The sequence below is a fragment of the Colobus angolensis genome, unplaced genomic scaffold (genome assembly GCF_000951035.1).
Source record: "Colobus angolensis palliatus isolate OR3802 unplaced genomic scaffold, Cang.pa_1.0 Scaffold60, whole genome shotgun sequence".
Lineage (NCBI taxonomy): Eukaryota > Metazoa > Chordata > Mammalia > Primates > Cercopithecidae > Colobus > Colobus angolensis.
The window spans coordinates 564357-578654 of record NW_012119599.1 but is presented as its reverse complement, the minus strand read 5'-3'; the positions used below and the strand labels follow the sequence as shown (position 1 = coordinate 578654).

At 49.6% G+C, this 14298-nt stretch overlaps 1 protein-coding gene across 5 annotated transcripts in view; it reads right to left on the bottom strand.

Annotated features, from left to right (window-relative positions):
• AP2S1 (adaptor-related protein complex 2, sigma 1 subunit) overlaps positions 1 to 7653 on the bottom strand; it is a 14871-nt gene extending 7218 nt beyond the window's left edge. For 2 of the 5 annotated variants that reach the window (XM_011962937.1, XM_011962939.1), the window contains exons 1-2: positions 5562 to 5783; positions 760 to 909 (exon numbers count right to left, since the gene is read on the bottom strand). In XM_011962937.1, coding sequence (XP_011818327.1) covers positions 760 to 909; positions 5562 to 5564 — 153 coding nt within the window. In that variant the 5' untranslated portion in view covers positions 5565 to 5783. Of the gene's footprint in view, positions 1 to 759; positions 910 to 4936; positions 5122 to 5454; positions 5784 to 7547 lie in introns of those variants that run through there. The other 3 variants (XM_011962938.1, XM_011962936.1, XM_011962935.1) reach the window with 3 other exon arrangements.
• Between the last annotated feature and the right edge of the window lie 6645 nt (positions 7654 to 14298).

Here is a 14298-nt window from a genome sequence, read left to right as displayed (position 1 = left end):
TGAAACCCTGTCTCTACTAAAAATACAAAATTAGCCGGGCGTGGTGGTGGACGCCTGTAATTCCAGCTACTTGGAAGTACGCAGGAGAATTGCTTGAACCTGGGAGACGGAGGTTGCAGTGAGCTGAGATCACACCACTGCATTCCAGCCTGGACAATAGTGTGAGACTCTGTCTCAAAAAAAAATTAATTAATTAATTAATTAAATAACATGAAATAGAAAATAAAGATGAGGTCTTGTTACATTGCCCAGGCTGGTCTTGAACACCTGGGCTCAAGCGATCCTCCCACTTCCCAAAGTGCTGGGATTACAGGCATGAGCCACTGCACCTGGCCTATTCTCTCTACTTTTCTGGGTTTGAACATTCTATAGGAAGTCTGAAAAAGGCACCAGCAAAAAAAAAAAATTATTTGGCAAAAAAAAAAAGAAATTTCTTTTTTAATCTTAGGTAAAAAAAATTAATAATAATAGTGCAAAACAAAAAGGCAAAATATTAATACTGATTAAATTTGGGTAGTAGGTATATGAATCTCCAATACACTTTTCTTTCATTGTACTAATCTATATGTTTATGATTTTTCACAATGAAGAGTACAAACAAAGGAAGGGAAGAAGCAAGCAAGCTCAAAGCAGGTTGAGTGAATGAATATAGGATGGATAGAGGGTCTAAGGGGTTCTTGCAACTAGAGGCTGGGCAGGGAGTGGGGCAGTAGGGCATGAGGAAGCAGCGGGGTGCAGGAGGCATGAAACAGGCATCACCTCCACAAAGTTGGTGTGTTTGGCGTCTCGGACGGTGACCACGGCGTGCACCTCCTCAATCAGCTTCTGTTTCTCATCATCATCAAACTGCATGTACCACTTGGCCAGGCGCGTCTTGCCTGCCCGGTTCTGGATGAGGATAAAGCGGATCTGGGGAGAGCAGGAGGAGAAGGAGGAAGTGAGAGAGGCAGGGAGGGCGGGTTGGGCGCTGCCCAACAGCCCCACCCATCCACCCGGAGGAGAGATAGAGCTCAGGGCCTCCCTGCTGCCTGACTTCCAGGAGTCTCGGCTGCTTCCCAGACCCAAGCCAGGCCAGCCTGGCCACATGCTCCATCCCTGGTCCCTCCAGCACAACTGTGAAGTGACTTCCCTTCCACAAGTCAACTCTGGAGTCAGCTCCAGGGCCCCGAGTCCCAGGCTCCACCACCTCTTGTCTCTCTTTTTTTTTGTAGAGACAGAGTCTTGCTATGTTGCCCCGGCTGGTCTCAAACTCCTGGGCTCAAGCAATTCTCCCACCTCAGCCTCCCAAAGTGCTAGGAGTACAGGCATGAGCCACCGTGCCCAGCCTTGTGTGCCCCTCTAGGCCTCAGTTTCCTCACCAGCAAAACAAGTCTCCCAAGAAGATTCATCTCGCCAGGGTGGTTTTTTCATTATTGTTTTTTGCTATTTTTAAATGTTTAGTGTTTCGTTCTGTCACCCAGGTTGGAGTGCAATGGTGCAATCTTGGCTCACTGTAACCTCCACCTCCCGGGTTGAAGCAATTCTCCTGCCTCAGTGTCCTGAGTAGCTGGGATTACAGGCACCTGCCACCACACTTGGCTAATTTTTGTATTTTTGGTAGAGACGGGGTTTCACCATGTTGGCCAGGCTGGTCTCGAACTCCTGACCTCAGGTGATCCACCCGCCTCTGCCTCCCAAAGTGTGGGGTTATAGGCATGGGCCACCATGCCCTGCCAACCAGGGTTTTTTCAAAGGTTAAAAAAAAGTTTATAAACTTAGTCCAGTGGCTAGGAAGTGGTAGATACTCAAATGTTTGAGGTTCAGACTCCTTTGGGCTAAGTCTCAGCTCTGCCACTTCTTTTTTTCTCTTTGCTTACCAACTTTTTATAAAATTGTAATTCACACACCATAAAATCCATCCACTTAAAATGTAGACAGTTAAAATGGGTTTTGGTATATTCTCTTAGTATATATTCACAGTTGTGTAAAAATCACCACTATCTTTTGTTTTTTGTTTTTTTTTGAGACAGTCTTGCTCTGTTGCCCAGGCTAGAGTGCAGTGGCGTGATCCTGCCTCACTGCAACCTCCACCTCCTGGGTTCAGGCGACTCTCCTGCCTCAGCCTCCCAAGTAGCTGGGACTGCAGGTGCACACCACCATGCCCAGCTAATTTTTTGTATTTTCAGTAGAGATGGGGTTTCACCATGTTGTCCAGGCTGGTCTCGAACTCCTGGCCTCAAGTGATCCACCACCTCAGCTTCCCAAAGTGCTGGGTCAGGTGTGAGCCACCGTACCCCACCTAATATTACCACTATCTAATTTATTATCTAATTCCAGAACATTTCCAGCATCTTCCCTGAAAAACTCCCCACCCATCAGCAGTCACTCTCCGTCCCCCCAGCGCCTGGCAGCCATGAGTCTCCTTTCTGTCTCTGTGGATGTGTCTGTTCTGGACATTGCATGTGAGTGGAATCATGCACTCTGTGGCTTTCGTGTCTGGCTTCCTTCACTCAGCGTGACGTTTTCCAGGCTCACCCATCGGCTGGCAAATGGCAGAGCTGCATTCCTTTCCATGGCTGAGTGATCCTCTGTTGGATAGATAAGGCCGCACTTCGGACATTTGGGTTGTTTCTGCTTTGGGACTATTATGAATAATATTGCTATGAACTTTCGTGTGTGAGTTTTTGTGTGGATGTATCATTTCTCTTGGGTATCTACCTAGGCGTGAGATTGCTGGGTCACAGGCTAACGCTATGTTTAACTTTCTCAGGAATTGCTAAACTGTTTTCCAAAGCGTCTGCCACTTTCATGACTTGACTTTGGTGCCACTTCGGTGCCTCAGTTTACTGTGAGGAGTAGAGGATATTCCTGGCCGGCCACGGTGGCTCACGCCTGTAATACCAGCACTTTGGGAGGCCGAGGCGGGCAGATTACTTGAGGTCAGGATCCTGTTCGAGACCAGCCTGGCCAACATGGAGAAACCCATCTGTACTAAAAATACAAAAATTAGCCAGGTGTGATGCGGGGGGGTGGCTGCAATCCCAGCTACTCAGGAGGCTGAGGCATGAGAATCGCTTGAACCCAGGAGGTGGAGGTTGCAGTGAGCTGAGATTGCGCCATTGCACTCCAGCCTGGGCAACAGAGCGAGATGCTGTCTCAGAAAAACAAAAACATAGAGGTGTAGTACAGTGACTGGTACGAACTAAAGGTTATGTAAGTACCAGCTCTTAACAGCATTATATTTTCCATTATGTGATTTTCAGAAAACCATGGCCCAAGCTTAATCTGCTAGAAGCTCTGGGTCCACTTCTGTCTGAGACAGGCATGCTTATGTCCATTTTATAGATGAGGAAACTGAGATTCAAGGAAAGGAAGTCTCACAGCCAGAAAGCAGAGGTGGGAGTCCAAAGGCTTTGCTCTGAACCCTCTGACCCCAACTTGTGGTAGCCTTGTCTTAGGAAAGAGAGCCTCTAGTCCTGTCTTTTTCTTTTCTTTCTTTTTTTTTTTTTTTTGAGACAGAGTCTCATTCTGTCGCCTAGGCTACAGTGCAATGGCACTGTCTCAGCTCACTGCAACCTCTGCCTCCCAGGTTCAAGCGATTCTCCTGCCTCAGCTTCCTAAGTACCTGGGATTACAGGCGCATGCCACCATGCCTGGCTAATTTTTGTATTTTTAGTAGAGACGGGGTTTCACCATGTTGGTCAGGCTGGTCTCGAACTCCTGACTTTGTGATCTGCCCGCCTCAGCCTGCTGGGATTACAGGCATGAGCCACTGCGCCCGGCCTTTTCTCTCTTTTTTTTTTTTTTTTTGAGACAGAGTCTCACTCTGTCACCTAGGCCAGTGGCACAGTCTCAGCTCACTGCAGCCTCTGCCTCCCGGATTCAAGCGATCCTCCTGCCTCAGCCTCCCAAGTAGCTGGGATTACAGGCGTCCACCTACCACGCCTGGCTAATTTTTGTATTTTTAGTAGAGACGGGGGGTCTCACCATGTTGACCAGGCTGGTCTCAAACTCCTGACCTCATGTGACTCGCATGCCTCAGCCTCCCAAAGTGCTGGGATTACAAGCATGAGTCACCGCCCCAGCCTGAGAGTCTTCTCTTAGGAAAGAGAGTCCACTCTCTTTTCTAAGCCTCATTCTCCACACACTCTATCCTCCCTCCCCCAACCAACCAAACTGGACCGGAACAAGATGTTACTCTCCTTCCAAGAACTCCTTCTGCTGAGCCAGGGAAAACCACTTCCTAGCAGGGGAGGGGTTCCGGGCAGGAAGGGACATTGGGGGACCTACACCAGGCAGTCACAGCCTGGGAGCCAAGCCCGAGACATATGCACACAGAGTTAGGAGAACTAGAAGCAAACCCACAGAGTTGACAAAAATCTCTGCCTCTTACTCCCAAATTCCCTCGTATACCTCTCCCTGTTTTCTTCCCAGTTGGAATCTCAAGTCCCCTCCGTCCTGAATCCCTGCATCCTCACGCCTCTGCCGTCCCCCCTAGATGCCCCCCAACCTTCCCTGTCTCCAATCCCCCTCATCTGGAGTTGTTCCCTTTTGACCTCCACTTTCTCGGTCTTAGTTCCCCTCCTTGGGGCCTCAATGGGCTTTTTATTGGTGACATCCCTTGTCCCACTCCCAGGTTTCCTCCCTTCTTCAAAAGGTCACATTTTGCCTCCAAGGACCCTGTTCCTGGAGGAGACTCCGCCCCAACTCTGACACCCTTTCCCATTCGTTTTCTTTCCCAACTTCCAGCCCAAAGAACCCTTTCCTAGATCCAAAGCCCCAACCTGGGGGATAGGGGCACTCCTAAATCCAATGTTCAGTCTTTGCCCCAACAAAGATTCCTCCCCAGATCTCACACTTTCAAGCCTACTCCCCACCCCACAAGATCTCTCCTTTTGGAAAGACCTATTCAATTGCTATTCAATTGCTCCCCATTCATTCCGAGTGTCTATCTTACCTCCAGGCCCTCTCTCCTTTTACAGAGCTCTCCCAGACGCTTAAGTCTCATTCCCTACAGTTGCCTCCTTTTGGTTTCCTGTGCTAGGTCTCTTCTCCTTGAGATGATCCCTCTCTCATAGGCAGTCTCCTGCCCTGTTTCAACATCCCCTCTCCACCTGCAATCAGATCCTTGTCTCTAGAGACTCCTCCCACCAAGAAAACCTCCCTCCCCCTTTCCAAGGTCTCGCGTTCTTGTCCCAGCGCTCCCGCCACACTTCCAGAGCGCCTTCCTCTTTGGGACGCCCCCTCCCCACCTCCAATGCCTTCTCGCTACCCCCAAGGCTGTGTCTCACGAGTTTCCTCCCGTTTCAAAGCTTCCAACTATCTACAATGTCTCCCACCTGCACAACCCTTTCCCTTTCGAACACCACCTCAACGCCCGTCGCCGCGAGACCCCTGGTAACCCCCGCGCGCAGAATCACCGCCCTGTGCCCTCCTTCCCGGCAGTGGCCCCAATCCCCGGAGCCCGCGCCCGACCCAGACCATCCGCAGCAGAGAAGGGGCTTGTCAGCGCCTGATCGAGCCTCGGCTATTTACGCGTGGACCCCCCTCCGCCAGTCCCAGGCGTAGCGCGCCCCGGTTACCATGGCGACCCCTGTCCGGACCCCAGCGGCCCCGGTCCCGCGGCGACTGGGCAGCTCCGGCTCAGGGTGCAGTTGTAGGGCCCAGAGCTAGAGCGGACTTCCGGTAGAAAAACCCGCCTTCCCTCTCGCGCACAGACCCCTGGGAGTTGTAGTTTCACCAATGGGGCCAGCCTGGGTGAAGAGTCACAGCCAGTCCTTTTCCTACCAAACGAGTCAGATCCCAAGTGCATGCTGGGATTTGTGGACAAACCCCTTTACAGAGGACTACAGTTCCCGAGATGCTGAAGAACCAGCGGTGCAGGCGTTGCATTCGGGGAAATGTAGTTCTCTTAGGTCCCCAACCCCGGAGAGGAGGGCATGCTGGGAATAGTAGTTTTAAATTTTGAAAAACTGTCCTCGGGAGCTAGAAAATGTCTTTTCATTCCTCATTCAGTGATTTCTTCAATTTTTTTTAAATAGAGACGGGTCTAGATATATTGCCTAGGTTGATCTCGAACTCAGTTCAAGCGACCCTCAGCCTCCCAAATCACCAAGATTACAGGCATGAGCCACCACCAAGCCAGTGCTTTGCTTAAAACATGTTGCGTGTGTCTCTCGGGAGACAACAGTTTAAGAGCATGCATTTGAACCGGCCGGGCGTGGTAGCTCACCCCTGTAATCCCAGCAGTTTGGGAGTCCGAGGCGGGCGGATCACTTGGTCGGGAGTCCGAGAGACCAACCTGACCAGCATGGTGAAACCCCCATCTCTATTAAAAATTCAAAAAATTAGCCGGGCATGGTGGTGCGCACCTACAATCCCAACTACTCAGGAGGCTGAAGCAGGAGAATCACTTGAACCCAGGAGGCGGAGGCTGCAGTGAGCCCAGATCTCACCACTGCACCCCAGCTTGGGCAATAAAGACCCCCCCCCAAAAAAAAAATCTCTAGGTTGGCCGGGGTGTGGTGGCTCACACCTGTAATCTCAGCACTTTGAGAGGCTGAGGTGGGTGGATCACCTGAGGTCAGGAGTTTGAGACCAGCATGGCCAAAATGGTGAAACCCTGTTTCCACTAAAAATACAAAAATTAGCTGGGTGTGATGGAAGGTGCCTGTAATCCCAGCTACTCAGGAAACTGAGGCAGGAGAATTGCTTGAACCCGGGAGGCAAAGGTTGCAGTGAGTCAAGATCATACCATTACACTCTAGCTGGAGTGACATGAGCAAAACAAAAAAACAAGTCAAAAAAAAAAAACAAAAACAAAAACTCCAGGTCAGCAGTTAGTTTAGTTTTTTTGGTGTGTTTTATTTTTGTCTTTGTTTTTGTTTTTTTTCTGAAAGAGGGTCCCCCTTGGTCACCCAGGCTGTAGTACAGTGGCACGATCTCAGCTCACTGCAGCCTCAACCTGCTGGGCCTAAGTGATCCCCCGGCTTCAGCCTCCCGAGTTGCTGTGACTACATGCACATGCTGTCACACCTGGCTATTTTTTGGTACTTTTTGTAGAGACAGGGTCTTGCTATGTTGCCTAGGCTGCTCTTGAACTCCTGAATTCAAGCGATCCTTCCTCTTCCACCTCTCAAAGTATTGAGATTACAGGCGTGAGTCACCATGCCCAACCTAGTTTGGTTTTTTTTAATGGCCTTTATTACATTTTAAAAATTATTTTATTTGCTCTATGAGTATGTAGTGTATGTTTGTCTAGATCTCTCATCAGGTAGTGAGTTGTTGAGGGCAGGGACCCTGTCTGATAACTGTATCTTCATTACCTAGAACATGATGACAGATAGTAAGCAGTCAATCAAGTTACTACCATTAGTACTGAGGGGAGATTGGCCCTAATAAGAACAAAGCAGGCCAGGCGTGGTGGCTCACTCCAATAATCCCAGCACTTTGGGAGGCCAAGGCGGGCAGATAACCTGAGGTCAGGAGTTCGAGACCAGCCTGTCCAACATGGCGAAGCAGCATCTCTACTAAAAATACAAAAATTGGCCAGGCTTGGTAGCACATGCCTGTAGTACCAGCTACTCGGGAGGCTGAGGCAGGAGAAGTGCTTGAACTCTGGAGGTGGAGGTTGTGGTGAGCCGAGATCGTGCCACTGCACTCCAGCCTGGGGCACAAAGAGAGACTCTGTTTCAAAAAAAAAAAAAAAATTTAATTAAATAAATAAAACAGAGTGTATTATGGAATTATGTAAATTTAAGGTCTAGTACTAGCAGAATAACCAACACATAGTTGTTGAATATTACAGGGGCCAAAGGAGGCCAGAGATCATTTCTGTCTTATGTACTTTTTTGTCTCCAACAGGATTGATACTAGGATGACACAAGCAAAGTGTCCAGCTTGCAAAATTGTAAAAGGACCTCAGTCTTGGATGCCAAGTCCTCTCTTACACAGGACTGAGAATATGTGCCTCATTAAATTTTGTGCCCTTGCCTCCCCTTAGTCCCAGTCCTGATCTCCAGTGCTCAGCTTCATACTTGGCACAAGTCTGGTGTTCAATAAACATTTGTTGAATGAATGAATGCATTTGCAGCAAGAAAACAGACACAGCCCCCACCCTCACAGCATGCACAGTGTAACAGGAAAAATGGACTTAAATGACGTAACACAAATACATTTTAAGGCCAGGCGCAGTGATCATCCCTGTAATCCCAGCACTTTGGGAGGCCGAGGTGGGTGGATCACCTGAGGTTGGGAGTTCAAGAGCAGTCTGGCCAACATGGTGAAACCCCATCTCTACTAAAAGTACAAAAATTAGCTGGGCATGGTAGTGTGTGACTGTACTCCCAGCTACTTGGGAGGCTGAGGCACGAGAATCACTTGAGCCTGGGAGGCAGAGGTTGTTGTGAGCTGAGAGTGTGCCACTTCACTCCAGCCTGGGCAACAGAGTGAAATTCTGTCTCAAAAGAAAATTTAAAAAGGCCGGGCGCGGTGGCTCATGCCTGTAATCCCAGCACTTTGGGAGGCCAAGGAGGTCAGATCACTGAAGGTCAGGAGTTTGGGACCAGCCTGGCCAACATGATGAAACCCTGTCTCAACTAAAAATACTTTTAAAAAAATTAGCCGGGTATGGTGGCAGGCGCCTGTAATTCCAGCTACTCGGGAGACTGAGGCAGGAGAATCGCTTGAACCCAGAAGGCGGAGGTTGCAGTGAACCGAGATCGTGCCATCGCTCTCCAGCCGGGGGGGACAAGAGCAAGACTTTGTCTCCAAAAAATAAATAAATAAATAAATAAATAAATAAATAAAAGAAGGCCAGGGGCGGTGGCTCACACCCATAATCCCAGCGCTTTGAAAGGCAGAGACAGGTGGATCACCTGAGGTGAGGAGTTCGAGACCAGCTTGATCAATATGGTAAAATTCCATCTCTACTAAAAATACAAAAATTAGCCAGGCATGGTGGTGTGCAACTGTAGTCCCAGCTACTAGGAAGGCTGAACAAGAGAACTGCTTGAACCCAGGAGGCAGAGGTTGCAGTGAGCCAAGATCGTACCATGGCACTCCAGCCTGGGCTACAGAGCGAGACTCCATCTAAAAAAAAAAAAAAGATATTAGCCAGTGCTACAGTCACGAGAACACTGTCTTTTTTTTTTTTTCTTTTTTTCTTTTTTTCTTTTCTGAGACAGGGTCTTGCACTATAACCCATACTGGCATGCAGTGGTGCAATCACAGCTCACTGCAGCTTCAACCTCCAGGGCTCAAACAATCCTCCCACCTCAGCCTTCTGAGTAGTGGGAACTACAGGCACGCGCCACCATGCCCAGCTAATTTTTAAATTTTTTGAAAGAAGAGGTCTTGCTACATTTTCCAGGCTGGCATGTGAACGCTTGACTGGAGCTGAAGCACCTGTGTTCCAGGTGGCTCGATCCTGTGGTTGGTAAACGAATGCTGGCTATTGGCCAGAGGTCTCAGTTCCTCTCCATGTGGATCTGTCCACAAGGACATATGAATGTCCTCACATGGCAGCTGTTTTCCCAAAGCATGAGTGATCTAAGAAAGAGCATGGTGGAAGCTGCTATGTCTTTTATGACCTTGCCTCAGATCTTTTATGACACTGTCATTTCCACAATGTTCTATTGGTACGTAATCAGCCCTGTCCAATGCAGGAGGCAATGCAAATACCAGCTGAGACTCACTGGGGTCCATCGTGGAGGCTGGCTGCCACAGCTGCTCATAATGGGTACCTAGCCAAGTTGAAGAGTTAGTGACAGCTTCCTAGACGGGGTGACATTTGAGCTGAGATCACAAGGATGAGTGGAGCTGGGCATGGTGGTGCATGCCTGTCATCCCAGCTACTCAGGAGGCAGGAGAATCACTTGAACCTGGGAGGTGGAGGTTGCAGTGAGCAGAGATCGTGCCACTGCACTCCAGCCTGGGCAACAGAGTAAGACTCTGTCTCGAAAAAAAAACAAAAACAAAAAACAAAAAAAACAAACACAGTGGCTCATGCCTCTAATCCCAGCACTTTGAGAGGCCAAGGTGGGCGGATCACTTGAGGTCAGGAGTTTGACACCAGCCTGGACAACATGGTGAAAGCCCGTCTCTACTAAAAATATAAAAATTAGCTGGGCGTGGTGGTGCGTGCCTGTAATCCCACCTACTTGGGAGGCAGAGTCAGGAGAATCGCTTGAACCTGGGAAGCAGAGGTTGCTGTGAGCCGAGATGGCGCCACTGCACTCCAGCCTCTGCGACAGAGCAACCTTCCTTTTCAAAAAAAAAAAAAAAAGGAGTGGAAATTAACCAAGCAAGGATTAGTGTCCAGGATGGGGCAGAGTGCTGGACACAGGTAGGGAGAAGATCAAAACAACTTTGTCTCTACCCTGAGGAGTCTCATGGCTTGAGTGGTTTCGAGTCTGTTTGGGGCTACGTGGCACAGACATAGAAAAGATAAGTCCTGAAAGAACAATTATTTATTTATTTATTTTGCTAGATAGGGTCTGGAACTCCTCCTGGCCTCAAGTGATCCTCCTCCGTTAGCCTCCTAACGTGCTGGAATTACAGTCGCGAGTCAGCGCGCCCGACCTCAATTTTAAACGTTTATTAAAATAGAGAGGTTGTGGCGGGGCGCGGTGGCTCACGCCCGTCATCCTAGCACTTTGGGAGACCGGGGCAGGTGGATTGCCTGAGCTCAGGAGTTTGAGACCATCCTAGGCAATATGACAAAACCTCGTCTCTAATAAACATACAAAAAATCAGCCAGGCGTGGTGGCGCGCGCCTGTAGTCCCAGCTGCTTGGGAGGCTAAGGCACGAGAATCGCTTGAATCCGGGAGGCAGAGGTTGCAGTGAGCGGAGATCACGCTACTGCACTACAGTCTGAGTGACAGAGAGAGACTGTCTCAAGAAAAAAACAAAAACAAAAACAAAAAACAGAGAGGTTGGCTGGTCGCGGTGGCTCACTCCTGTAATCCCAGCACTTTGGGAGGCCGAGGTGAGCGGATCACTTCAGTCCAGGAGTTCGAGACCAGCCAGGGCAACATGGCGAGGCCCTGTCTCTACAAAAAATATAAAAATTAGCCGGGTGCACTGGCACACGCCTATAGTCCCAGATACTGTGGGGGCTAAGGTGGGAGGATCCCTTCAGCTGGGAAGGAGGAGCTTGTAGTAAGCTGTGATTGCAGCACTGCGCTCCAGCCTGGGCGACGGAGCGAGACCTTGTCTCGTTTTTTAAAGATATATATATGTTTATTATGCATCCATCCAGTAGATATTTAGTGCGTATCTACTAAGCAAGACACTGGGACACTGGGATTCCGCGGTGGCCCAGACACTGGGATTCCGCGGTGAATCCGAGCATCCCCGCCTCCCGTTCCTGCCTCGTGATTGGCTGCTCTTGAGCCAATGGCTGAAGAGTCCACCGCTCCGCCAGCCCCGCGGCAACCTTCGGCTGCAGCTTCCCCGGTTCGGTTTGCAGGCGGCGCTGTGGACCCACTGACTCCTCCGTCACACGCAGACCTGGTCCCCACGCTCTCTGTTTCTTCAGACTCTCAGAAATGAAGACAGTGTATACCCCAGAGTCCCACCCTCTTTACAAAATCCTTTTGTGCATTTTTCTGCCTGTGCAGGTTTCCAATGCAGGTCCGGAATCCCACGCCCGCCTCTTATCAACCAACCCCGACGGCTCTCTCGTTGATGTGACCTCCAGACATTCGGGCCCCTAGGGCGATGCTTGGGAAATCTTGACAGCGACCCAAGCCGGCAGTCCGCACTTCTCTGTGTCGGTTAATTGTTTACTCGTTTGTTTATTTATCCTGGAGTGGAGGCTAGCCGGGTGCGCGGAGGCGGCTGCCCCCAGGGAAGCCCGCTTCCTGTGGTTGACTTGCTCAACTACTGTCCGCCCTCTTGCGCACTGGAAAAAATTGCAGAGCTGGGAGTGCACCCCTTGATGGTTCCGTTCATGCAGTAAAACAATGCCTGGGCCCCTGCCTTGTGCCTGGATCCGCGCTAGAGACCTCTACGATGACTGAGACAGCCCTGGCCCTGCCCTCAGGGGCCTCGCAGTTCGGTGGGAAAGACCTATCACCAGATATGGACCACCCAAGGTGGACAGGGCTTGGACGGGAGACCTAAAGGGACTCTGGGAGCCTGGAAGAAGCAGCTGACCCAGCCTGTGGCATCAGAGAAGGCCTCCTGGAAGAGGGGACATCTGAGCTAGCATCTCAAAGAAGGCTAGAAGGACAACGACTTTGTCTCTGGCTACCATGTCCCCAGTGCCTACCACCCCCTTGTTTAGCATTGGATTCTTTTTTTTTTTCTTGAGACGGAGTCTCCTTCTTTCATCCAGCCTGGAGTGCAGTGCTGCGATTTTGGCTCACTGCAACCTCAGTCTCCCGGGTTCAAGTGATTCTCCTGCTTCAGCCTTCCAAGTAGCTGGGATTACAGGCGTGCACCACTATGCCTGGCTGATTTTTGTATTTTTTGTAGAGACAGGGTTTCGCCATGTTGTCCAGGCTGGTTTCGAACTCCTGGCCTCAATCCACCCACCTCAGCCTCCAAAGTGCTGGGATTACAGGCCTGAGCTACTGCGCTTGGCCGACTCGTTCATTTTTATTTATTAACAAGTTTTAATTGTGGGTCATTTGCCAGACTTTGGAACCAGCCAGAGTCCCCTGCCTTCAGAGGGCTCACACACAACATGGTGATACCAACACAGAACTTCACTTAATCTTTTTAGAGACAGGGTCTGGTCCTGTGGTCCAGGCTGGAGTGCAGTGGCGCAATCATAGCTCAGTGAAGGCTTGAACTGCTGGACTCAAGTGATCTTTCTTCCTCAGCCTCCCAAAGTGCTGGGATCCAACACAGAACTGCAAACCCTGAACCCTGAAGAAATGTTATGTGTAGTAACGTGACCCAGTTGTCTGGGTTTATATCTCAAACCTTCTACTTACTAGCTGTGTAACCTCTCTGTATCTTATAACTTACTCATAAGGTTGTTGTGAGGATTCAGTGAGTTAATGGGTCTAAAGTGGTTTTAAACTGCTGCCTGGCATGTCCAGGTATTGTGGCTCATGCCTGTAAACTCAGCATTTTGGGAGGCTAAGGCAGGAGGCTTGCTTGAGGTCAGGAGTTTGAGACCACCCTGGGCAACACAGCAAGACTCCGTCTCTACCAAAAGAAAAAAATAATCGACCAAGTGTCATGCTGAGGTCATGTAGTTCCAGTTGCTCAGGAGGATTGCTTGAGTCCAGGAAGTTGAGGCTGCAGTGAGCCATGATTGGTCCACTGCACTCCAGCCTGGGCAACAGAGCAAGACCCTGTCGCAAAAAAAAAAAAAAATCCACACAGAAAAAAACAAATAAAAAGAATGTTGACTAGCCTGGCCAACATAGTGAAACCCAATCTCTATTAAAAATACAAAAATTTGCCAGGTGTGGTGGCATGCAACTGTAGTCCCAGCTACTCGGGAGGCTGAGGCAGGAGAATCGCTTGAACCTGTGAGGTGGAGGTTGCAGTGAGCCGAGACCACACCATTGCACTACAGCCTGGATGCCAGAGTGAGACTCCATCTCAAAAAAAAAAAAGTTGTGGCCAGGCTTTGGGAGGCTGAGATGGGTGGATAGCTTGAGGCCAGGAGTTCCAGACCAGCCTCGTCCGAACAGGTGAAACCCTGTCTCTACTAAAAATACAAAAATTAGCCAGGTGTGGTGCCTGTAGTCCCAGCTACTCAGGAGGCTGAGGTAGAAGAATCGTTTGAACCCGGGAGGTGGAGGTTGCAGTGAGCTGAGATTGCACCACTGCACTCCAGCCTAGGTAAAAGAACAAGACTCCGTCTTGAAGAAAAAACAAAAATTAGTGGGGCATGGCAACACAAGTTTGTAATCCCAGACTCTGTCTCAAAATAAAAAATTTAAAAAAGACTGTTGCTTGGCACAAAGTACTCATTTTTATTATTAAAGAACGAGGGATTAGGCCAAATCTGGGAGACTACCCTGAGAAGGTGACTTCAAGCTGAGAGTCGAAGGGTAAATCAGAGCTGATGGACTCCCAAGGGGTTTGGGGGATCCAGCGTGAGCCCAATGGTCCTTGTTCTCCAGGTGTTGCCAGTTCACAAATTTAAGATTGAAAAGACCTGGAACACTGCATAGGTGTTAACGACACTAATTTGAAGTACGGGTATCAGGAATTCACTGCCCCCCACCTTGTCTTTCCTGTGTCTCCTCAAGTAATCTCAAAAGTCCCTTACACACCACGGTTTGTAATGACAGCCCACGCACTCGATTTGGCAGCCCCGCAGTGCTTAAAGAAAAGTTGTTGTTGTTGTT